Source organism: Muscardinus avellanarius (genome assembly GCF_963383645.1).
Source record: "Muscardinus avellanarius genome assembly, chromosome: 3".
Classification (NCBI taxonomy): domain Eukaryota; kingdom Metazoa; phylum Chordata; class Mammalia; order Rodentia; family Gliridae; genus Muscardinus; species Muscardinus avellanarius.
This window is the reverse complement of record NC_137788.1, coordinates 106117798-106144400: the sequence shown is the minus strand read 5'-3', so window position 1 is coordinate 106144400 and position 26603 is coordinate 106117798. Positions and strand designations below refer to the sequence as shown.

Sequence of the window (26603 nt, the reverse complement as noted above, 5' to 3'; positions counted from 1 at the left end):
AGCTAGTAAAATGTTTTCTAATTTGAGTTTCATTTATTATCTCAACCTACATTTCAGCAAAGGCTATAGGCCAAGACTATACTAGGTATTAAGCTTGCAAATTTACTCACTCAATAAAATATTTACTGAGTTTGATAAAGATTACTGAAAGTCTACTTTTTTTTTTTTTTTTTTTTTTAGTGGGGTTCCTGGAAACCCTTCTACCTCCAGGGTACACTCCCAGACCTATTTTATATTTTTATTTGGAAACAGGGTCTCTTAAGCCAGTGCGGCTGGCTTTGAACATGCACAATCCTCCTGTCTCTGCCTCCCAAGCGCGGGGATTACAAGCGTGCGCCACCGTGCCTGGCTGAAAGTCTACTTTTAGAGACAAAGATACCAAGTCAGACATAAAGGGCAGTTCCTACTCTCCAGGAACTCGAAATCTAGCAGGGTAGAAAAACAAACATAATTACAACAAGGTGTACATACAGCAACAATGGACAACTCTAAATGTGACAATGGGAAGCAGGAGAGGCAACACCAGTATCAGAATACCAGTTTGCACACTAAATATAAAAAATACTATGAGAGTGTAGCCCACATACTCTAAGATAAAAATAGCAACAAATGTGGTTTATACCTCACTTTGATTATTATCACCACAACTGCAGTGTAGTTACCTGTAGTTCTAAAAGACAGCTGAAACTCTGTGCCAAGTATCAGCCTTTAACACTGAGATGGTTGTGTAGGAAAAGCAAAGTGGAAAAGAGAAAAGAACATTCATTTCCACAGGTGGAACAGTTAGAGCGCCCCTGTCCTCACGGGAAGGTACCTTTGCTATTTCTGAGGCTGTCAACTACTCCCATTACACAATGTGTGGCTCAGCTCCACCTGCCTGGCATCCCCAAGTCTCACCTCTACACTGAGGTTTGCACCGGGGACCTCTCCCTCCTGCTTCACTGTGGGAATCTCCTTGGCCAGAAGGCTGTAAGTAGTGATCACGACGTCATACATCGAGAGGCTGCATAGACACAACAGGAAACAAAGAGTAAGCAATCCCTTTAAAAACAGAGAGAGGCAGAGTTCACAGCTTTGTAAAAATGCCTGGGGCTAGATGGATAAACAGAGAATTAGTTAACTTAAATCCTTAACACACACACCCATGCCACACACAGGTAAATTTTCCCCACTTTGCTTCCCTATCTTTCACATAGAACAGCCTCCCTCTGCCCATCAATGAGCCTGAAAGAAAACTCTCTGGTCATTAGGCTTGATGTGATCTGGATAGGACTGGGAATTGACATTTCACAGTGGTCTGAGATGGATGATGCTAAAGTTCCAGAGAAGAAAGAAGCCCTCGAGGCCCTGCTCACCTCACGTCAACGATCCCTTCACCCTACCATTCTACACTACAATGCACTTGTGAAACCCATTAATTAACCTTGACATCTGGTTATAAAAATATGTGCTGTAAGCTGTCAGTTTACCTTGCCTACACTCTTTACATGTAAAGACTCTTGTTACAGTCACAGATCTTATTCCAGTGAAGCCTAATATCATGTGCCTGAGAGAACTTTGATAAGTACTCCTGATAAAAATGATATACCAAATTCAGAGAGACAGCAGTCTCCAAGTTGCCTTAGCATTATAGAGAAAGATGTACAACTGACAATGATTCCAATCAGTTAACTGGTACGTTCTGAGGAACACACCAGTTATACTCCCAGTGCAAATCAAGTAAGATCCAACTCATTTCCTAATAAAAATTAAGAACATAAGCAGGCAATTTAAAGGCTCTCACCAGGGACAGCCTGCATTCCTACATTGCTGCCCTGATATCTTTTACCTGCAAAGTGACTATCTGTCATAAGGTTTGTATTGTAAGAGTGAGAATCACCAATCTGGCATTTACTATTCTCTTTAAGAGAAAAAAATATTCAATATTAAAGGCTCGGGAGAGAAAGCTGGGGTAAATAGAAACAATTTTGTTCTCATCCTTGATGAGAATAGCAAGTACGCACCTCAGATTCTCACATCATGGTTAGGAATAGAAAAAAAATCCTTTAAAGCCAAAAGCCCAAGTATAACACACACACACTCACACACACACACACGCACACACACACACACTCTCTGAACAAAAGAGATTAAAATGAAGATTATCCTCTTCATCTTACCTAAGAAGGTAATGTTTTCCTTCTTCCCAAACATCCATCTTCAATAATTTACAGTTAAGTCTAATCATGCTATTCTCTTGGCTTTCTTTGGGATTTTTTTTGTTTTTGTTTTTGCTTTTGGTATTGGAGATTGAATCCAGAGGCATTCTACCTCTGAGCTACACCCCCAGCCCTTTTTTAAATTTTGAAATAGGGTCTCACTAAGTTACAGAGGCTGTCCTCAAACCTGTAATCCTCCTAAGTACTAGGACCATAAGCATGCACCACCATGCCCAGGTTTTTTATTTTCAAGTTAGACAAATGCTCCTCTGATCCCAAATCATCCTAAACTCTTAAGTCTAAAACTTCTTAAATGGCTTATATATGAAAAACAAAGCCATAAACACATTCACCACACACACATATACACACACAAGCATATAACAAGTAAACATCAGAATTTTACCAAGACATTCTATAAGAGGACAGTTCCATTCACACAGAAAAAGAATGTGTGTTCTAGAATCAGAACTTCAACCACTAAGGGATCCTGTGGTGCCTCCTGCATCCTCACTTACCAGGGAATGCTGCTGCCACCTGGCTGACAGCTCAGGCATCACAGGACAGCTTTTGCTAGGGATGGTGACAAGGACATAGCACAAAAACACCACTGGATTCCAACAAGTACCTCGGTACAGGACAGTGGCTGTGTGAAATGGGAATGTCTTCACACAAATCATTAGCCAATCAGGGCGGACAGGAAAGTCTACAGTGCCCCTACCCAAGGTGCTGGCCACCACCACGCCCGCAGCATGTCTGTACTTACACTTTGGCATGCTGACTCCGGTTTGGCCCATGATAGAGATAGACTCTAAGTTTGTTGCTGTTCACCCGTTTCTCAATCTCATTTTTCCAGTGATGGATCAGGGAGGCAGGACAGACAATTAGTGTTCCATGGGAAGTAAAGGCAGAGGAGTCTTGAGAGGGGGGAAAAATCAATACCTAGTTACATTCATTAAATAGCCTTTAACTTCTTTAGGGCATTATCTCTTTCTCTTGACTGGCTTTATTCCTTCAATCAATATTTTTAACCATTGCTCTTATTTCTTCATAGAGCTGATAATAGAGTAGGAAATAGAATAGTTTTTTGTTGATGTTGTTGTTGTTTTGGGGTGGTACTGGGGGTGGAACACAGAGGCTTTCTACCTCCAGGTAATACTCCCAGACCTATTTTATATTTTATTTGGAAACAGGGTCTCACTAAGTTGCTGAGAGCCTCAGTAAGTAGCTGAGGCTGGCTTTTAACCTGTGCAATCCCCCTGTCTCAGCCTCCCAAGAGCAGGGATTACACACCTGGCTAGAAAAGATAGTTTTTAAAGTCAAAACACTTAATTATTTATTTCTTCCTATAAATGTATCAGTCGAAAAAGAGAAACTAAAGAGGATAGGAAAAGTGTGTAGCAGATCTCAGACTGAAAAGTCAGCAGGGTGGTCAGGAGCAGAACCGGGTCATCCCCCAGTGCCTCCTGTGTTGATTACATTACAGGGCAGTGTTATTATTTTTTCCTGAAAACTCTAACTTAAGCATTGCCACAGTAATGCAAGTATCAGTTATTATGTGCCAATTAAAAGGTTTTGTAAGTACAAAAACCTTGCCAGGTGTGGTGGTGCATGCTTGTAATCCTAGTACTTGAGAGGCTGATATATGAGGATCATACATTTGCGGTCAGCCTCAGCTACTTAGTGACGCCCTCCACACTTAGTGAGACCCTGTTTCAAAATAAAGGGCTGGGGGTGTAGCTTGGAGATTAAATGCCCCTGGGTTCAATCCTCAGTACCATTAAAAAAAAAAAAAGGTACAAAAACCTGCTAAAATAAGCAAACATTGAGTCAAGTGACGAAGTATAGATACCATCAACCCCCATCAGTGTGTGTCTGTGTATCTGTGTGTCGCTCCACACTGGGGAAAGGACCCAGATGCTGGCTTCGTCAGAAATCCTGAGAGCAGAGGATCTCCCTAACCAACTTGGGAAAACTGTGCTTGTGTACATGGCAACTTACATATGGTGCAATCTATACATTATATATAGTATCTCTAAGCAATGTCTGAGATTACATTTTAAAAATGTAAGTTGGGATAAGACAGAAATTATTTCTCATCTGGAAGTTTCTGAAATTTCAGAAACATGGGAAAACAGTTTCTACTATGGAAGAAAAAATGTGAACCTGTGACGGATCTCCCTTTAAGAAAAATTTAATTTGGATCTGTCCTGGAATTTCTCCTTAACATCAACAAAAATCATAACTGCTATAAACTAAGTCTTCTAATGACTTAGCCTTCTCCGTAAATTATTCTTAATTACAGATCAAGCTAAGTTTATATTAAAAGGGGAAAATGATCACTTTTAATTACCATACTTAGCATCAGAAATGATGCCATTGGAAAGTAACGTAATATTATTTTTCCAGTAGATTAATTAAATATGACCAAAGGTGCCCTACTGTAGCTTAAAAACTCCCCCCCCCTCCCACACACACACACACACAGGCTCAAATGATACAGAGAATGGCATTAGGCACTTTCACTTACCATCTTTGGAAAGCCATGTCAAAGGTAAGTTTTTGTTATTTTCTTTGCTTTTCTCCTGATTCTTCTGGGCCAGGATGAGTGCAATCATTGTCAAGGTTTTTCCTAAACCCATATCATCCGCTGGAAAGTAAAAACACAATTAAAGAGAATAAATTACTTAGGGCAAAGAATCAACACAATTTCAACAGAAGCCACGGACAGACGTGGACTCTGTTCTCACTGCTGCCAGAGCTCGTCCAGAAAAAACTCCTCGCCTGGCCTAACGGATTCTTTACCTTCTTTGCTAAAATAAACCACAACTCTTGCTACTTATTTAGAAAACTAGGCCAGGCATTTACTGGGCTCTTATAACATTTATAACTTATTATGTGACTCTTATTCTAGTCTTCACACTGCACTGTTACCTAACAATGTGTTGATTGATACCTACTCCAGTTTGATGGTGTTACCTCATCTTTTAATCTGTCACTTCCAAAAGCAAAAAATAAAAAGTCCAGCAGACATATTCCATCATGGACTTTACTAGTGACCACTTTTCTGGAGTTAAAAAGTTAACTCAGCCAGGTGCAGTGGTTATCTGCCTATAGTCACAGACCTAGGGAGACGGAGGTGGAAGGATCACTGGAGCCCCGAGTTCAGAGACCAGCCTGGGCAACATGGTGAGATTCTGTGTCCCGTAAAAAAAGCTGGGCACGGTGGTACATGCCTGTAAACCCAGTACTCGGGAGGCCGGCACAGGTAGATCATAGGTTGAAAGCCAGTCTTGGCAACTTAGTGAGACCCTATTTCCAAATAAAAAATAAAATTGGAGCCTGCGCTTGGGAGGCATAGACAGGGGGATCGTGCAGGTTTGAAGCCAGCCGCACTGGCTTAAGAGACCCTGTTTCCAAATTAAAAAAAAAGTATAAAATAGGTTTGGGAGGGTAGCCCGGAGGTAGAAGGGCTTCCAGGAACCCCACTACCACCAAAAGAAATAAAAAATAAAAATAAAAATAAATAAATAAAATTTGGCTGGGGGTAGTTCAGAGGTAGAATGCCCCTGGATTCTATCTCTCGCACCACAAAAAAAAAAAAAAAAAAAAAAAGGGGGGGTGGGGAGCCTATAGTCACAGAACTAAGGAGACCAAAGCAACGGGATCACTTAAGCCCCTGAATCCTGGGCAATATAGATGAGTCTGCCCCACCCCTGCCACAAAAAAAAAAAAAAAAAAAAAAAAGAAGCCTGTAATCTGGGATTACTTAGAAGGCTGAGACAGGAAAATCACAGATTTGAAAGCCAGCCTCAGCAAGTTAGTGAGGTTCTCAACAAGTTAGCAAGACTCCTGTTTCCAAATGGAAAAAAATAAATTGGACTAGGGGTAGAGCTCAGAGGTAAAATGTCCCTGGGTCCAATCTTGAGTAATAAGTGCACAAAAGGGTCGCCTGCAAACAGTCCTCCAGGGCCTTACTTTCCTCATCAAAGAGGCCACAGCTTAACACTTCTTGGATACTGTCATTGCGCCAGTCACTGAAAAACTCATTCTTTACACCCTATAATTTTATTTTCTCGTTTTATCAAATTATGACACTGAGGCTCAGTCAGCAGGTTGCTGTTTTCACTTTAAAATAATCTAGAAATGCACCCAAAATGCTCCAAGAGCTCGCACCTGGTTTCCCCAGGAGTTTGCCCGTGTTCCTTTCCCTCAGGTTGATCCTTTCACTGTAAAGATCACAGCCTTGAGTTTGACTATATGCTGTGAGTCCTACTAACAAACTACGGAGCCTGGCCAGAAGCCCTGACATTGGGTGGCACTGGTTTCTTATAGTGCACGGAGCAAAGAAGTTATAATCAGTTTGTGCCATGGCTGCGATGGTTGCTCCTGGAAACCTGGCCTTCAGCCTGGCCCTCCACATCACCCAGAGACTCTGGGGCCACCAGAGAAGACACTCCTCTGCTTACTCTGCCAGAGTCCACTACTACTGCCTACAGTCAATCCCTCGTTTGCAAGAACTGTGTACTTTTGAGAGAGCTGCTTGGCATTTCTACAGTTTAGTTTCCTCATCTGTACAAATGAGGAGTCAGAGTACCTTCCTAAGAGAGTTGTGGAAGGGAACAAAACAACAGAATACATTTAGCACAATACATAAACATTCATAAATATTGATTCTTATCCTAATACCAGACTTACCCAGAATCCCTCCCTGTGGCGTCTGACTTTCCCGCCATAGTAACCAGGCTAATGCCTGCTTCTGGTGCAGCAGCAAAGGGACCTAAACAGAGATAATAATCAAATGTTAACTACAAAGTTTTAATGAGAGGCTATGTCAGATCCTGGCTGCATAAACTGTACACTCTGTTTTCTCCAAATGAACTCTCTAATATTCTAGTTGTCAAGCTGTTCATTTCATCTACCTGCCCAAGTTTAGATTATGGTTTATATCTAATGTTCATCATTCCTATTAGTATCCACCAACCCCTCCGCTCCCCATCAAAGTCCTGTTTGTCTGTTTAATTAGTCACAGTTGGCTTCCACGCCTATAACCAAGACCTCCAACTGGTCACCCTAGGCTCATAGCCATTCTGCTGGCTTTCTCAATTGTCTCTTAAATCTGACTCTCTTTTTTAACCAATGTCCCAATCGGCATTGCTGTTCATAAATTTCCAGAGCCCTTTAACCGGAGACTTCTTTCTAGTTCTTCTTTAATTTATCTTAAACTCTGTGAGAAAATTAATCTTCATAAAATACTCCTGCTCAAAACTCTACTGTGATTCTATAAAATACCTGTGTTATTCAAATCTTAAGTTCTTTCACGATCACCAGGCGCCCACAGCAAGGAGCCCCCTACCCAGACTGTTCCTCCCAGCTCGGTCGCCATCACTTATTTCTGCCAATCCCTACATCTCTCCTCTCACCACCACTCCCTCTAATTGTAGGGACTTGCAGCTTCTGTGGGGAATGAAGTAGGCAGGCAATAAATATTATTGGCCTAGAGCGATGTTTGCTATTTTGAGTCCCTGTGGCTTGAGAGTGTGCTTCATCTACCCTCTGGAGCACAGGGCAGACACACTTTATCTCTGCCTTACAGTCACTTTCGAGCTGTGTCGTATGTCGTATATCCAGCTCCACCCCCCACTAGCTCATTACAGATAGCAAATCTTTGCCTCCTGTGGCACATACCAAAACTATACAATAAATGGATCTTTTACTGCTATATAAATTTATAATTTTATGACTTACAAAAGCAGAGTTTTGTTGCTGTTGTTTTTACTGTTCAACATAAATGGAGAAAACCCTGCAAGGGAAGGCACTAAAGCATCTCTCTGTAGACAAAGCCTGTGAGGCAGGCACCCCGCGGGCGGCTTAGCATCTGTCTTCGGGGTGCTAGGATGCTGCCGTGGGGCACGCCCTCCCGAGGGTCTTCCCAGGCTCACCTTCAAGCCGGCCGGGTCTTCTGCCACCGCTGTCTCATCAGGACGGGACTTGAGCGACTGATGCAGCTCTTCAATGGCTTCGCTTGTGATTTTCCACACTGCATGAAGGCGATCTTGGTTCCTAGGGCCTGAACATAAACAGATGTTACTCAAAGGCATCACAAGTACTGTGTGCTAGTATGAGCTGAAAACCACAATTTATTATTTGCCAGGTGATGTATCTACATTGACAAAAATCCTTCCAGGTGCACCTAGCCTCCATTCTATAAAAACCCCCATTCTGGGTTTTTTATTTTTGTTTTTTGTTTTTTGTGTGTGTGTGTGGGTCTGGGGATGGAACCCAAGGGCATTTGACCTCTGAGCTACATCCCTTGCCCCAGTTTTTATTCTTTAATTTGAAATGGGGTCTCACTACTTTGCGGAGGGCTTCACTAAGTAGCTGAGGCTGTCTGTGAACCGCGATCCTCCGGTCTCAGCCCCCCGAATGCTGGGATTACAAGCTTCTATTTGTTGCTGGGTGTGCACACCCAGCTTCTATTTGTTCCTTAAATCACATAAATAATCACTGTAAGCGGGGCACGGTGGTGCATGGTTATAATCCCAGTACTCGGGAGGCTGAGACAGGAGGATGGCAGGTTCAAGGACAGCATCAGCAAGAAGTGAAACACTTATCAACCTAGCAAGACCCTGTTTTGAAATAAAAATAAAATACGGCTAGGGGTATAGCTCAGAGGTAGAATGCCCCCTGGGTTCAATCTCCAGTACCACAAAAATAATAATGATAATAACTACACAGGACAATACTGGAAGAAATAAGATAATCCATAATTCTTGTACGTATGTGTGTGGTGTTGGAGATCTTTCCCAGAGCCTTGCATACAATGGTTTATTTTTCTTTTGCAGTACTGGGGATTGAACCCAGGGGCATTCTACCTCCAAACTATACCCCCAGCCCTATTTTGATTCTTTATTTTGAAACAGGGTCTTACTAAGTTGCAGAGGGCCTCACTAAATAACTGAGACTGGCCATGAACCTGTGACCCTCCCATCTCAGCCTCCCAAGTACAGGGATTATAAGCATGAGCCACTATGCCCAGCCAATCAATAGTTTTGATAGTTTATTTTTCAGCTTTGAAAGGTGGCAAAGAAAATGGTAATGCTTTTCAGTATTTAGGAAGAAAAGGTCCCTGGATGCGAAGGAGAAAAGGGCAGACTAGGAGTCACCTGTTGAATCTGAGTAGACAGGAAGAAATACCCTCAGGCACAGGTCAGGCATGAGCTGACTGATCTTTGTTGTAGAACTGTTAGGCACCTCACTCTACAGTGAACTTCTCCCCAAAATCAGTTAATAACTACAGGCACCTCAAATGTTTGCAATTTTAGAGAAGAAGCATTCCAGGTAAGAGGTTTCTAGGTAAATAAAAACGTTTTAGTGAGAGAGCTCTAAAACTTTCTTAATGTAATTATTTCCAAGACATATCACATGCACTTTTCCTTCATCTAGTCCAATGTTTCCCGAGATGACTTAGTCACCGCTGTCATGGGATGATGCTCTAACACGGTACTGTTCTCAAGGAGCCTCCTGAGCGCCAACACCACCGTGCCACTCAGTCACACGCGCCAACACCACCGTGCCACTCAGTCACACGCCCCAACACCACCGTGCCACTCAGTCACACGTGTTTTCTTTGGCACTGCATCTATTTCTCACCTCCTTGTTAATACTGCAATTTAACTTTTAAAACCTCCAAGTTCTCCACTGGGAGAAAACTGGCTTTAGCTTCTCTGGTCCCTATTAGCCAACCTGTGCGCCTGTGTCCTAATGGGGCAAAGCAGCTCATCAGATGACACAGATAAGGCTTAACTGCAATTACCTCTGAATTCAAAGTTGTCCAGCAGCTTCACAGTGGAATGACTTAGCGACATGGGGGAGGGGGTTCTGCTTTCTGTAGCTCTGTAACTGTAAAAATCATTGGCTTCCACTTGCGTCACCCCTCTGCTCTCAGACCCACGCAGGAAAGAAGAAAAATATAACCTGCTGACCTATGTACCCAGGATGATATAAGCAAAAATACCTGCTTACAGGAACTGACTGCCAGCACCAGTGTGCCGGCTCTCGGACTCACTAATAAAACATGGATGTGCAAGGCAGACACAGACCCAGCCTCACAGAGCTAAGGAACATTTCATAGCGCTCTACTGAGCACTGTATTTGTTTGTTTGTATACTTATTCATTCATTCATTTATTTATTTGGTGGTACCAGGCATTGATTCCAGGCCATTCTATCACTGAGCTACACCCTCGGCCCTTTCTACTTTGAAACAGGGTCCCACTAAGTAATTATGTGCTGGCTTCCAACCTACAATCCTCCTGCCTCATCCTCACAAGTCTGGAATTACTACTGCGTTCCATCATGCACAGGTCTGTAATCGTGTGTGTGTGTGAGTGATTAAACCTAGAGGCATTCTATCTCTGAGCTATACCTCCAGACCTATTTTATTTTTTATTTTGAAACAGGGTCTCACTAAGTCGCTGAGTCTGACTAAGATGCTGAGAATGGCCATGAACCTGAGATCCTCCTGTGTCAGCCTCCCAAGTACTGGGATTACAGACACAAACCAGCACACATGGCCATAGTCTTTAATACTGTGCAGTCTTCAAGTCAAGAACGGCCTCTCTCTTCAGGAGTACAAAGACATCTACTAGGTAGCTTTAACTTACAGGACCGGGCCCTTGGATCTTACCTCCAGACCACTGGCTGGATCCTCCAGCAGTAAGCTGGCAGGCTGCCTTTGCAAAGCCCAGAGGCTGGGGCTCATGACCCGGAAGGGGTTGGGGAGGCACCAAGTGAGGAGGGTCAGCAGTAGTTTTGAAGTTACTCTGCTTTGGTACTTCAGTGTTGCTCTTCTCATTAGTTCCTGCTCAAGAAACAAGACAGGAATACAAGTTCAGAAAAGGGGAGGAACTGTATGTATGAGATGAGGTCAGAAGAGGGTGAGATCACTTCCATTCCAGTAAGCTCGAGAAGGAGGAATATTAACAGTGCTTAAAACTCTGGGAAGGAGTTCTGTACGTAGCTAATGAAAAAAGGTTCTCATATATTACAGGTATAAAAGTTCAGAGGCAGATAATAAAATGGATAGTGACTGAAGCAACACATTCTTCTCCAAAATGGCTCCAGTCAGGGTCATGAAAACCCTGAGGTATAACCCATTTTACCTTGCTCTGGCAAGAGGGCAAGCGCACCAAGGGCTTCCTCCAAGGCCTCGATTTGCCTGAGTAACTTTTCACCCTTGTCTGGAAGAGCATGGATATTCACTGATGCCAGCGTGCTCTGAAAAACAGAAACTATCAAATGAACTTTCTTCTCAAGTTGTTAAAGGGGTGGCTTCAGGTGAAAAGAGTCTCACATAGGCACACCTCGTAGCACAAGCCTATAATCCCAGTACTCGGGAGACCAAGCCAGGAGGATCTCAGTTCGTGGCCAGCAACTTAGTGAGGCCCTCTGTCACTTAGTGAGACTTTATTTCAAATAAAAAATAAAAAGGGCTATGGATGTAGCACAGAGGTAGAATGCCTCTGGGTTTAATCTCCAGTAAAACACACATACACAATACCTCACATGGAGAAATTCTGAAATCATGGATTCATTTATTTTCTGGTGCTAGGAAATTGAACCCAGGGACATTCTACCTCTGAGCTACACCCAAGCCTACTTTATTTTTTGCTTGGAAGGAGGTTCTCACTAAGTTTCTGAAGACCTTGCTAGACTGCTGAGGCTGACTTCAAATGGGTGATCCTCCTGTGTCAGCCTCTCAAGTCCTGGGATTACAGGTGTGCGCTACCTGTAATGCCTGGCTGAAATCGTGGTCTTTTAACCATACGTGTAAAAACAAGCGCCTTTTAAAAAGTCCAATTGTTTTACTAATCCTCAAAGTATAAAAAGGCAGAAGCTAAACAACCTAAAACATATAAAAACTAAACACCAGTGGGGCACAGTGGCACATGCTTGTAATTCCAGTACTTGGGAGGCTGAGGCTGAGGCCGAGACAGGAGGATTATAGGTCTGTGGTGAGGACCTCCACAACTTATTGGGACCCTGTTTAAAAAAAAAGGAGTTGGAGATATAACTTGAATGGGGGCAGAATGTCCCTGGGTTCAATCCCCCGGTAACACACACACACAGACACACACCTATAAAACCCAGTAACACAAACACACACACACACACCCTACACACCTATAAAACCTTCCCAATGAACATACTGAACTCTAGCTGCCTGGAGCCAGCGTGCTCTGGCCTAGAAGCAAAGCGCAAGCCAAGAGCTACCTTCTTTATTTTCAGTTGAGTCATAAGGTGCCCACGCTGGGCTGCTGGGTCAGAGGGCTCAGCCTTCTTGGAAACACTCGAGGCAAGAGATACTTTTCCTTGCACACTGTGGTCAGGGAGTCGAAGGTTCTCTTTCTTCTGTGAGTCCACAGTCGAGTCGAAGAGCAGGGGGCTTCCGGGGTTAGAGGCCCCATCCTCGCCCTCGCTGTCACTGCTGCTGGAGGCGGCGGGGTGCCCCTCTCTCAGGGGAAGCCCTGGTGTAGTGGGTCCTTTAGGAGCAGGCCCCCACTCGGGGGCCTGGACACTCCCCTGGGGCGGCCTCTTCTGGGAGATCGGCCTGCTTGGGCCACCCTTCGCCTCTGTTTCTTCAGCTGCCCTGCTCCCGAGGGGCTCTCTGCCGAGGTGGCCCCCTTCCTGGGGCTGGCTTGCTGGGTTCTGACCATGAACATTCTGGGGCAAACTCTGGGTTTCCTGTTCCTTCCGAGGTTCCGATTTGTCTGGGCCCTGGCGCCTCTCCCCGTCTGTCTCCTGAGATGCAGGCCCTCCTCTCAGCTCACTCCCCTGGCGCTGCTTCGCTGCGATCCTTTCCGTCTCCTTGGCTTCACACCGAAGCCCTCCTCTCCCCTCTGGCTCCTTGCCTTGAACTCCGGGCTGTTTTTGCTTCATGACTGGGCCAGACGAGCGACCTCCTTCTACCCGGCAGTTGGATTCGGGCTTCAGCTCCTTCTGTGGATCCAAGAGCTGATCTCTCTTCTCAAACACCTTTTCTTTAGCTTCCCCTTTGACAAACTGTTTCCAGAGAGCTGGTTTTTGGTTCTTGTCAAGCACCTTGAACGGGTTTCTTGGCTGGCTGGAAGCGTGAGGGAAGGGCTCAGATGCATGCTGAGGCTTCTGAGTTACAGAATGTTCTATAGAATTAGGATCCTAAGGACAATGAAAACGATCACATTAAAGGGTATTCATGCAACCTTCATATCTACAATGTCCTTTTCCAGAAGAAACGGAAACACAGTAAAAGCAGTCTAATCCGTCTAAGTATTTCTGGTATCACTTCTGCATCTAACAAGTAATAGGTGCCAAACTCACAAAGAATTTGTTTTTTAATTTTCAATGCTGGATTCCTCCCTTGTCCATGTCACCCTTTCCTGGGCCGTGAGGGAAAGTAGAGACTAAAGTCCTTTTCCATCATAACAGCCACAGCATACACTTTTCAGGAAATCCTACTCTCTAGATGAACTTTTCCCCAAACACTGCCCTCTGCGCTCGCTTCCACTTGGGCTTTAGGAAGGTTTCATTGGAGAAATCTAGAGTCCCAAGTTCGAGCTGTATCTCGGCCAAAACAAGTCTCATCACCTCCCTAGGTCTAGTTCCCCATGCACCTATAGGGCCCCTCTAATTTCAACAGAAGCTTAGGATTTATACTTTGCTTATGCCATATAAAACAGTTATTAGTCTACAAAAGATGGGAAAGTTAGTTTAAAAAAAAACATATTTTTTCCTAAGCAGGAGAATAATGACTGCATTTAAAAACCTGAAAAAATATGTGAAATAGGAGTCAAATAATTCAATCTTGAATTTAACAAATAATCCTTGCCATTGGGGTCTACCTTGCTTAAAGCAAAGTCCAACCAGTCATATGTGAATCAGTCTTAACAAAACAGGTTTGAAAACAAATGAATAATTCCCACCTGCCATGGAACATTTCCACACCAGTGTCTCTTCTCTGCCTTACTTCTAGTGCAGCGGAAGAACAACCTAATGAAGTATAAAACTTAAGTTAAAACTACAAAAATCCTTTGAAACAAGAGATGAAGTGATTTATAATTTAACAGAACATCTTGCAACATCTGGTTCTGGCTTTGGGAGGCTATTTAAAACCAACTACTCTTATATACATAAAAAATACTCACTGCCCAGGACATTTTTAAAAGCTAAGAAATCAAAGAAAAAGTTGACATGGTACCAAAGCACAGACAGGCTTATTCTTTTGCCTCTGTAAAGGACTAAAGGGAGACACTGATGAGCAATGGCTGCTAAAATCAAAACAAGAGAGAACCAGACTCTATGTGCCTGAGAGGAGGCCACACTATACCTAAAAATGGATGCTACGAAGAAAAAATCCCAACAAACTAAAACCTACCTGAATCTGGTCAAGTTTTTAAACCCAATGACCAACTCACTGGAAATACAGAGGAACGTGTAAACCAGACCATGGGGAATACAATCTGTATAATCCTGACATTGGGGAAAAAATCCAATTCCTCCAACAAATTACAGTCTAGTTTCTCTTTATTCCCAACTATGCCTTGCTTTTGTAAATAACGGTTAATGATTACTGAATAAAATAGAACCGCTGGTTTTTTTCATTACCCAAAATGATTTCTAAAAATTAGTTAAAAAGAACTTTGAAAAACAGACTTGTTGCCAGGTGTGGTGGCGCAGGCTTGTGATCTCAGTACCTGGGAGGCTGAGACAGGAGGATCGCGGTTCGTGGCCAGCCTCAGCTACTTAGTGAGGCCCTTCACAACTTAGTGAGACCCTGTGTCCAAATAAAGAATAAAAAACAAGGCTGCAGTGTAGCTCTGAAGTAGAATGCCCCTGGGCTCAATCCCCAGTACTGAAAAAAAAAAAAAAAAGAGAAAGAGAAACTTGTTTAAATTGGTAGGATGCACAATGAAAAAGCATAAACAGGCGGAGGAGAGCACCCTTCGGGCCCTATGGTGCCCACCGCCTCCCTCCCAGTGTGCAGCCATTCTTATTACTCTTCACTTACCTGCCCATGGATCTTACTTATGGATGGTCACACCAATGGGCAACACTGTCTATACGCTGCAGGTTGAGCACTCCTGATCAAGAAATCTGAACTGCCTCAAGCCCTCAAACTTTTGAACATCAATATGATGTCATAAGTAGAAAATTAATTTGTTTCATGCACAAATAAAAATACTGTCCCCTTGTATGGTGACACACATCTGTAATCCCAGTACTTGGGAGGCTGAGATAGGAAGATCATAGGTTCAAGGTCAATCTAAACTCAGTGAGAATAAAGAATAAAGAAAAGAAAAGAATAAAAAATAGGGCTGGGGGTGTAGCTCAGAGAATGCCTCTGGGTTCCATGCCCAGTACCACACATACACATACCAAAAAAAGAAAAAAAAAGAAAACAGAAAATGCTAGGGGTATAGCTCAGAGGAAGAAAGTCCCTGGGTTCAATCCTCAGCACCAAAAGAAAAAGAAAAAAATATATTTGTACATATAGAGAGTATAAAACTGTATTTAAGGTGTGTATATAAGGTATATATGAAACAAATTAGTTTTGTGTCCCATCCCCCCAAAAGCTCACATGTATATGCAAATATTGCAATGCATAAAAGATCTGAAACCCAAAATCCTGGTCTGAAGCATTTTGGATAAAAAATATTCAACCCATACTAAATACTCTGCCTCTTGTGTGTGTGTGTGTGTGTGTGTGTTACTGGGGATGGAACCCAGGGCTTTCTACCCCCCAGGCTACACTCTCAAACCTATTTTATATTTTATTTGGAAACAGGGTCTCACTAAGTTGCTGAGAGCCTCACTAAGTAGCTGAGGCTGGCTTTGAACTTGCACAATCTTCTTGTCTCAGCCTCCCAAGGGCAGGGATTACAAGCATGCATCAGCACACCCATTTTTTTAACTTGATATCCTTGGCGATTTTTCTGTAAGAACAGAGATTCCATGTATACATGTGTATATACGAATGTCTACACACACATTTTTAGCAGAAGTTTTCGACCTATAGACGTTGCCTAATTCTTCACCAGAGCTCTCCTAATGTACAATGAAATCTCACTTAAACATGTCCTAGAAGCCATTTATTTTTTAGAAAGCCAAAACTTGGAGAAAGAAGGAAGAAAACACACTGAGCGCTTACTATGTGCTAAGCACAGTGCTAAAATGCTTTACTAACATTTTAACTGAGCAATGTAGAGAAGTAAAGTAAATTAATTTAGTTAACCAGATTAATTAATCTGAATGGGCTTGTTTGTAAGATTAAAAAGTTCTTGTTTATTATGTTTATTAAATTGTAAATCCATAAAGATGTCAGTGAAAATTAAAGCAAATATTGATTTTACTTGAGAAAAACCCTAATTTTTGCAATACATTAATTACTTTCAGGATAAACAGTAATGATGATTGACCCAGCTAGCAGCAGCCAGACCTCTTCAATCCTACTTCTCCACTTCTTATTCAAGGTAACAACCAATCCAGCATCGCACTGCCAAGCACACCATCCCAGACTGGAATCTCAGCTCCACCAGGTAACTCTGAATCATCTTACAAACCATTAGACACCTTACCCTGTGGCAGTTACCTCCTCTCCAGATTGGTAAAACAATAGTATCAACATCCTTTGGTCAATATGGAAATCAGATGCATTAACGCATGCAAAACTAAATCTTGAGCTCACTTGCCAACCACCTTCTTATTTCAGATCCTCACTTGTACTTATGCTGTTCTACCTGGAATGTTTCTTTGTCCTTTTCTCCATCAAAATTGTAAAGGTCACCGGGTGTGGTGGCACACGCTTGTAATCCCAGCGCTTGGGAGGCTGAGACAGGAGGATCACACAAGTTTGAAGCCGGCCTCAGCTACTTAGTGAGGCTCTCAGCAACTTAGTGAGACCCTGTTTCCAAATAAAGTATAAAATAGGTCTGGAAGTATAGCCCAGAGGTCAAAAAGCCCCTGAGTTCCACTCCCAGTACCACACACACAAAAAAAAATTAAAGGTCAGTGAAGGCCAAACTCAAGTCTCAACTCCTCCATGTTCTCAGTAACCTTAAACCATGACAGCAAGTCCTAGGGCTGCATATGATAAACACATTCATTTTAGCCCTGCAACACACAGATGGGTGGGCTCCTTGTCTTGCGTCTAACTCTCATCCCACCTGTGTCAAAGGATGCTTCAGGGTGGAAGTCTACATCTTCATACGCTACAGCATTGGAAAAACATACAGCTGGATTTCTATCTCATTCTTTTACACGGAAATTCAAAATGGAATAAAAATGTCAAAAGCAAAACTCTAAGGAAAAAATAGAGATGAATGTTTTTTTTTTAATCCTAACGTGAAAAAGGCTGAGATCCTAAAGTGAAAAGGATGAAAAATTTAGTGATTCTGACTACATAATTGTTTTAAACTTCTTTTACAGAATAAAATTACCTTAAGGAAAATTACTGGACAAAAAGCAACTGGGAAAAAGTTACCATAGATCACAATAAGCTGATTTTTATAAAAGGTTGTCACCGAGATGATGAGGGCTTCACTAAGTTACTGAAGCTGACCTCAAACCCGAGATCCTCCTGTCTCAGCCTCCCAAGTACTAGGATTACAGGCATGCGCCACCATGCCCAGGCCTCACTAAGTAGCTGAGGCTGTCAGCGAACCGCGATCTTCCCATCTCAGTCTCCCGAATACTGGGATTACAAGTGTGCGCCACCACGTCTGGCTTCATACTCTTAAAATACAAGGTTTACTTTCCATGTACAGTACAGTGCGTGAAACTCTACACAATCTAAGTCTACTGGGTGGGATCCTTGTGACTGGTGAGGCCTTGGGGCCTTCTGCAGGGTCTGGTTCAGGCCCAAATGCCTGTCATCAGTGCACCTATTATACTGAGGCTAGACAATCTGTAGGTCGATTTCACCCAAAAACCAGTAACACAAGAGTTTTCCAAACATGCAGGTATTATTAAAAATAAAATATTATGAATATACCAACACAACCAGTTTTTTAAAGTACTAAAACTTGTTTTATTTATAGACAAAGAAGTAGTCCTATCTGTTTTGACCCAGTATCCTTGAAAATAAGAAAAAGAGAGAAAGAGGAAGTAGAGAACATACATCAGGAGCTCGATGGCCATGTACATTTTAATAGTAGGGTGTGCCACATCATTCCTATCAAGGCAAGATTTCTTCGCTCTTTCTCCAGAGAGTATACTAGTTTTATTTCCTGACTGTACACAGAGGGCCACATCTGAAGGGTCAGTCAAATGCTGGCCAATGGTACCATCTGGTGTTTAAATTACAGAACTGCAAACAAATGTAGCTGTACCACAAGGAATGGAAAATGGGCACCTTACCCTCCAGTTTACACTTCTCTGCTGCACCTGTCTCCTAGCTAGGTTAAATAATGGGAGGTATAGCTTGGAGGTAGAGTGTCCCTGGGCTCAACCCCTAGCACCACAAAAATAAATAAATAAATATACCAGGTTCAATATCTTTATTTGTTCTCCCAAAATTGATTTATGAAAGTTCCATGGAACCCCAATAGGATTTTCTATGGAAATTTTAAAAATTGATTGTTTTTCTTATATGGAATGCAAAGATCCTAGAATAGCCAACACAATCTTGAGAAAGAATGAAGATGGAAGGTTCATACTACTTTATCTTATTAATCATGCAAGAATATGCAAATGATCCAAGGGAACAAATTATCAACCCCAGAAATAGACACAAACTTATAGGCAACCTCAGTTGATATTCTACAAAGATGCCAAGCATTTCAATGGAAAAAATTAAAATTTTCAAAACGTGGTACTAAAATAATTGGATAGCACATATATAAATAAATGAATTTTTACTGTACTTTACACAATACACAAAATTAATTTGAAGTACATCATAGATCTAAATAAAAAGGCATTTTTAAAAAAACAAACAAAAAAAGCCATAAAGCTCCTAAACAAGCTCCTGGAAGATATTTGTGATCTTGGGGTAGGCAAAGATTTCTCAAAAAGAAAAAACCATGAAACAATAATAAATTGGACTTCATAAAATTGAAAACTTTGGTTCTTCAAAAAAACAGTTAAGAAAATGAAAACCAGACTGGGAGAAAAAAGAAAATCATAATACAAATGTGTCAGAAATTTTGTATAAATATAAAACTCTTCCAACTCAATGTGAAAAGGCAAATAACATTTTTAAAAACAGGCAAAAAAGTTATGATGTATGATTTATATACTTATATACAAATTTTGAGAAGACAAATTCTAGAAACGGAGAAGGGATTTATGTTACCACTGGGTGAGGAGGGAGTGGTGGGAGGCAGGTGGGTGTGGCTGTACATGGGAAGCAAGAAGATCCTGTGCGGATGTAGGCCTTCAGCTCTGTGACTATGGTGGTGGGTAGACGAAAGTGCATAAAACTAAACATACAAGCTAGCACGAGAAAAAACTTATATTCACCAACAACATCAGTGGATTGAATTAATGTCAATATATGAGTTATTTTACCATGTTACTATTGGGGGAAGTCTCCAGGAAATCTATTATTTCTTACAACTGAATGTGAATCTAAAATTACTCAATAAAATTTTCAAATAAAAATTGGGCAACTTATGGAAAAAAAACAAAGTCTAAATCGATAATTAGTCACAACCAGGAAAAGTCACTAGAGGATAAAAGATACATAATTAAGCCAGGCGTGGTGGCGCACACTTGCAATCCCAGCATTCGGGAGGCTGTGACTGGAGGACTGGTTTGCGGAGGCCCTTCATAACTTGGTGAGACCCTGTTTCAAAAATAAAAAGACTAAAAAATAGGGATGGGGGTGTAGCTCGTTCCATCCCCAGTACCGCCAAAAAAAAAAAAAAAAAAAAAAGAGAGAGAGAGAGAGAGAGGTAAACAGGTGAATAGGTAGGTAGGATAGATGGATAGACAGGATTTTAAGAACTATGAGTGTAATATAGATGCTCTTTTCGCTTTTGCCCTTTCCTTTAGTAGCCTAGCCATTTTTATTTACTAGATAGTTCATATGCCACACTTTCTGCATTTTATATTCTCACCACCATCTTATGGTTTCATCAACAAATATGAATAGCTATATATTCTTTCTGTATTTAATAAAATAAATAGGGAGAAAAATTGGTGAAAGACTTAAACAGGAGCCAGGTGGCACGCATTTATAATCCCACTATTTGGAAGGCTGAGACACAAGGATTCCAGCCTAGGGAAACAGAGACTCTCAGCTACAGCCAGACCCTCTTTTAAGACAAAATTTTATAAAAGGGCTGGAGGTGTAGCTGGGGATAGAATGCCCTTGAGTTCAATCCCCAGTACCACCAAAAAAAAAAAAAAAAAAAAGATTTAAATAGATACTTCACTGAAGTTTTTCTGATGGCAATTAAGTACATAAAACATATAGTGGTACACCTATAAATCAAATTCAATTTAGCAATAAAAAAGTTACTAGCGGGACATGGTGGTACACACTCGTACTTGGGAGGCTGAGACAGGAGGATCACAGGTTCATGGCCAGCCTCAGCTACTTAATGAGGCCCTTCACAACTTAATGAGACCCTGTTTCAAAATAAAAAACAAAAACAAAAAAATAGGGCTGGGTGTGTAGTTTGGAGGTAGAATGCCCCTGTGTTTAGTCCCAATTACAAAAAAAAAAAAAAAATTACACATACACACACACACACACACACACACACACTGAATAAGTTTCACAAACACTATCAAATAAAAAGTCAGATGCAAAAGTACATAAAGTATGAAGTATGATTTAATTTATATAAAGTTCAGAAACAAGCAAAATAAATGTGATTAAAAACCTGAACTGACTGCTCATAAGGGAAGGGAGACAGAATTTTAACTGGAACAGAGAAAAGAGTACTTTGGAATGGAGAAGAGAAAGAGTACTTGCTGGGGTGATATTTTCTTAATTATATGGCTGGGTATTTATATTTCTCAAAACTAAACCAGCCTAACTCAAGCTCTGTGCATTTTGGTATATATACATATAATAAAGGCTTACAAGCCCCACTGGACCAGCAGAAAACAATGTAAAAATAAAGGCTTTTTAAAGTCCACTTACAATAGTATTGGAAAACATAATCACTGAAGAATAAAGAAAGGGCAGTATGAGTAATACTCATGTGTGTAAAAATTGTACTTTAATGCCTATATTGGACATTAAATCAACTTCAAGGGCAGAAATCTAAAACATTCTGAAGTTAAAAAAAAAAAAAAAAGCACAGCCAGGTGTGGTGGCGCACACTTGTAATCCCTGTGCTTGGGAGGCGGAGACAGGAGGATCGCGTAGGTTCGAAGCCAGCCTAGCTAGCTTAAGAGACCCTGTTTCCAAATAAAAATATAAAATAGGTCTGGGAGTGTAGCCCGGAGGTAGGATTCCATCCCCAGTACCCCCCCCCCCCACACACAAGCACAAATTCTGAAATACACACGATACAAAAACCATTTTGATCCCTGCCTTCCTGAAGTCTCCATTTAAACATTTGTCAACTGGGGCTAGGGTGTAGGTCTGAGGTTGAGCATGTGCTTAGCATGCACAATCCCCAGCACTGCAATAAATAAATAATTATCTGCTAAACTACTACCAAACCAAAGGTTTGCAATTCTTGTGAAGATGCCATCCCATGCCTTGGGACCCTAATGCAATGTATTGATCTATTAAATATGACCTCTAACACCCAGTGGTGACAACTTCTTTCACTACACACGACAAATATGATCTCCCATCTATACAGACTTCCTTGCCCTTCCCAATGTCCCATATAAAGGAAAGAAAGCTATAGCCTATGGAGCTCTTAACATTCTGTTAGACCTTTCTACATATTAAATCATTCTATTACCAGAATTAAAAGTTGACAAGTTAGTGCTATTGGTGGCTGATATTATTAGCTACCTGAGAGTTAAAGAACAACGGTAGAGCTGTTTATCCAGAAATTAATCATGGGTTAGGCTCAGATTAACCAGCTGCTCAGCAGCTAATGAGTGATGACCCAGATACATATAGAAACTGCTTTTTAATAACGACTTTTAATAATCCAAAACTATACTTAGCCACAATTCTTTCAGAAAAAAAAAAAAAAGAAAATACATTTAGACGGTTCTTTTGACCTTTACCTGTATTCTTTCTTGCCCTGTAGTGCAAACACACCTTGGAGCTCTACCACACAGTCCTCATGTAATAAACAATGAGAAACAGGAACACTAGAGGAAAAAAACAAAACATTTTGTTTTAGGAGGCAAAGAATACAGCAACATCTCAAAGTGAAAACAAAACTATAGGGTGTGTGTGTGTGTGTGTGTGCGTGTGTGTGTGTTACTAGGGAGTGGAACCCAGGGGCTTTCTACCTCTGGGCTATACCATCAGCCCTATTTTATAATTTATTTGGAAACAGGGTTTCACTAAGTTGATGATGAGAGCCTCACTAAGTAGCTGAGGCTGGCTTTGAACCTGTGCGATCCTCCTGTCTCAGTCTCCCAAGTGCCGGGGTTACAAGTGTGTGCCACCACGCCTGGCAAAACTATAGGTTTTAGACCAAGAATATATACCTGGCTTTAACTGGGTTTATAAATCCCAGGTATTACAGCCAGGTGTGGTGGTGAACACCTATAATCCCAATAAGTGGGAGGCTGAGACAGGAGAACCACAGGTTCGAGACCAGCCTCAGGAAATTAGCAAGGCCCTCAGCAACTTAGACCCTGTTTCAAAATTAAAAATAAAATAGGGTTGGGGGTTTAGCTTAGAGGTAGGATGCCCCTGGGTTTAATCCCCAGTACCACCAAAAAAAGGAAAAGGAAAAAAAAAAAATCCTACACATTGTTGTATCTGCATGCTTTCTTTTGGGTAAAGGGTTAATAGCCTCTAAGCCCAGCATGGTGGTACATGCTTGTAATAGTGAGGAGCAACCTAGTGGTGAAACTCTGTTTCCAAATAAGAAAAAAAATATGGGGCTGAGGGTATAGCTTGGAGGTAGAACGCCTCTGAGTTCAATTCCCATAACACTCACAAATTAAAAAAAAAAAAAAAAGGTTCATAGCCATCATTTTTTCCCACTTTCCAAATAAAGTATAATAAATACCTTTTCCTTGATGACTCAAAAGTTTTAAAGTACATTGTGTTATATGACCTCTACACTGTGATTACCTCCAGGATAAACTGAAGTCCAAGGCTGACTGTGAGGTCCTATGTGAAACCTGTTAGCTGTCACTTAGCATCATTCACATGTCAACTACCTCTAACTATGCAACTTATTTGCTTCCTACTTGGCATAAGCAAACTACTACTCCTTCCCAACTTATTATGAAAATGACATTTGAGAGTAATAATGTTTCAGTGACCGTCTAAAGAACTCTCCTATGACTTGTGAAACTTTTTTTGCCTATATTCTAATTATCAGGAATATTCTAAATATGTTGTTTATCAAATAATTGCCCTCAGGTAAAGAATTATTTGATGAGTTTGTATAGCAGTACACTTATATAAATGGTACTCTGTATAAGAGAACCTCTTTCAACATAAAAGTCTTATGCCACCATCAACACTAGTTCCTGTGAATCCTGAGCATGTCTGTATCTAAAAAAATTTGAACCAGGTACTGAATCTAGAGGCTCAATCTATTGAGAAACTAGAAATAAATAGGAAACCCTAATGTGATGACATATTGTTGACCTAGATAACTTGAGTATTTTTTATTGGGCCCTTCTATCTTAACATTTGAATATGCTTTATTCAAAATCATTATTTGGGGGGCACTACGTACTCAGTATGTATGTCACTGTCAACATGACTTACATCATGATGTGAGACTATACTGCACCAAGAAAAGCACATAAAAAAAAAAAACCATTGTTTTAAGCTGAATGCCAGTCATTTCTTTCACATACCAAAAAGTATCTATTAGAGGGCTATGGAAAATGCTTTCTGTAAAATTTTATTTTCTAAATCTAAAAAAGGATGCAAAGTCTTTCACAGAGTTTCAAAACAAAGACACAAATTATGCAACTCGTGAAAAAGAAATATTTGAAGTTAATAAACATGTTGAAAGGGTATTTCCTAGTTCTAATACCCATTATGTATTTTCCATATCATAGGAAGAAAATAACTTTGCTCTACCAAGTTCACTTAAATAGAGAGCAGGATTAAAATTTAATGATGTGATAGTTTTAAATTCACTTAGAGAATGTAGATACCTAGTATTGCAAAATATTAGCCCTCAAGAACACTATGCATTAACTTTTCTCACTTTAGAGAGAGGCTTAACATTTCTGGGTCTGTTTTCAAGTCTGTTAAAGCTTAACTACTGATGTTTCTCTATGCACTAATTTCTAAAGAAACGTGTCTCTCTGGAATATCAATGTAGCAAATCTATTTTTTAAAAAATAGCTGATATTCTAACAAGTGTTTTAAAATCAAATGTCTAAATACCAGTTTGTCCTCAAATTGAAAAACCAACCAGAATAAACTATTTTCTACTAGCCCACTTGTCTTCACTTCTTGAGTGGGAGGTGTTAAGGCCGGACAGGGGCCTAGAAACCAAGAGCTGAAACAGTTTAAAATAACCCATATACAGCAAACTCCTTCGTTTTAAGGTCGGGGAATTTACGACCCAGAGAGGAGAAGTAACCAGCGGCGGGTTACACATCCAGAATTGGCTGAGCGTCCGTTCCCACCGCGCCCGGCGCCCGGGGTCCCGGCCTCTCCGCGGGCCGGCCGCTCCTGGGGGCCCCGGCGGCCACCGGCAGCCGTGCGGGGTCGGGGACCTACTCGGTGGCCTGCACGAAGCTGCACGTGTCCGCTCGGCACACGTAGAAGCTCTTTCCTTTATTTGGGCCATCGCGGACGCCGGTCTTCAAAAAGCAGAAAGTCCCTGAGGAGACAATGTTAACAATTACGCCAAGATAGTTCGACTTGCCTGGGGAGAATCCTAAAACTTTAGGTCCTTACCGTGCTCCGGACACTTAACTACTTCCATAGTTCTCCTACTTCGCCTCCAACGAAGGCTCCGCCCCCAACCCCTGCTTCCGCTTTTCACCCCGCCTCCCTTTTTTAGGAGCCAATCATCACTCATCTCTCTTAGTCTCCACCCCCACACACACCGTTAGGGGCCGGCCTTCGTGCCCGCCCTCACCCTTATCAGCCAATCACATAGGAAGTTTGCTCATCTCCAACCAATTACAGCCGCCCTCAGGCTAGGCGCGCCGAAGTCAAATGTGAAGGAGGGGGCGTGGGTGCCGGCATTTGGCGGCTGGGGCGTGGCTGGGGCTGGCCTGGAGTTTCGAGTTGGCTTGGGCTTCCGGAGGAAGGGAGACTGAAAATGCAGGTCTGAAAGAGGAAGGGGCGAGACTGAGCCCCTGGCGTCGCCTGTTTAGCTTTTAGACCAAGAGGCGGGCGGTCCTAAAGGGAGCAAGAGTTACAAGCTGCTGAAGGCCTGAGCTTCACAGCATCTCTGAGCAGGGACCTGGCGCTCACGAGCGTTCTGCGGTAGTGCTGGATCACTCACTGCGGTGGGGAGCCTTGCAGAAGCCTAACCACTAAGTGTGCAATGCTGAAGCACCTGGAGTGGGGTGATGGGGGCCTCCTTTTAAGGCTGCGTGGTGAATTGTGCCTGTAATAATGCAGGCACAAACATTTCTCTAAGATTCACAACATCCCTTTAAATTTGCACCGCGTTTTGGAGCTCACAAAGTGCTTACACATACAGGTCTTTTCACCCAACAAGCTGCTGAGGTGGGCAGCATCTTCTAGAACTTTCCCCGAAGCCCACCTAAGGTCAAAAAGCCAGTATGTAAGCGATCTGTGCATGGTGCACCAGCCTTAATTCCAGGCCCCGCGGACCTCTCGACCAGCAGCTGCCTTTTGTGTATACTAATTCTCTAAGCCCTCTTAGTGTGGAAGCTAAGGTACAAGTGTCATAGTGAAAATAGCGGGAGGGAAATAAATTACCTTTGTTGAAGGCAAATTTTTACTTTGTATACTTTTTCTACCAGAGTGCTTTCATAATTTTAAAAATCAAGGGTGAAGTTAAAACAAAGGAACTGTGTTTGAAATTGTATACAAGTCTATTTAACCAAAGGAAGGAATAGATACCAGAGATTTGTTGCAATAGAGATAGCTTCATATTACAGCAGTTGAGGACCATATGTTTCAGACATATGGAGTGGCACACACAACTGCTATGGGGACAGGAGGACAGAAAATCTGTAATGTCTAAGAAATCTGGGTTATATGATAATGTTCTGGGGGTCCAGAGGAAGGGAGACAGACCTGGGTGTCATTTATTAATAAAGAGTACCTATTAAATAGCTTTTAGTGTATCCAATGTGGAAGCGGTGCTAGAGA

General features: G+C 41.8%; 1 protein-coding gene across 1 annotated transcript in view; it reads right to left on the bottom strand.

The window, feature by feature from the left end:
* The window catches only part of TTF2 (transcription termination factor 2), a gene marked incomplete at both ends in the record, with an annotated part of 42272 nt that extends 17036 nt beyond the window's left edge, over window positions 1–25236 (bottom strand). Inside the window, 12 exons of the mRNA XM_080691511.1 lie at window positions 898–1003; window positions 2965–3115; window positions 4729–4848; window positions 6897–6978; window positions 8141–8268; window positions 10887–11060; window positions 11362–11476; window positions 12473–13396; window positions 14161–14227; window positions 22382–22468; window positions 25029–25131; window positions 25209–25236. Coding sequence (XP_080547637.1) covers window positions 898–1003; window positions 2965–3115; window positions 4729–4848; window positions 6897–6978; window positions 8141–8268; window positions 10887–11060; window positions 11362–11476; window positions 12473–13396; window positions 14161–14227; window positions 22382–22468; window positions 25029–25131; window positions 25209–25236 — 2085 coding nt within the window. The remainder of the gene's footprint in view (window positions 1–897; window positions 1004–2964; window positions 3116–4728; window positions 4849–6896; window positions 6979–8140; window positions 8269–10886; window positions 11061–11361; window positions 11477–12472; window positions 13397–14160; window positions 14228–22381; window positions 22469–25028; window positions 25132–25208) is intronic.
* Between the last annotated feature and the right edge of the window lie 1367 nt (window positions 25237–26603).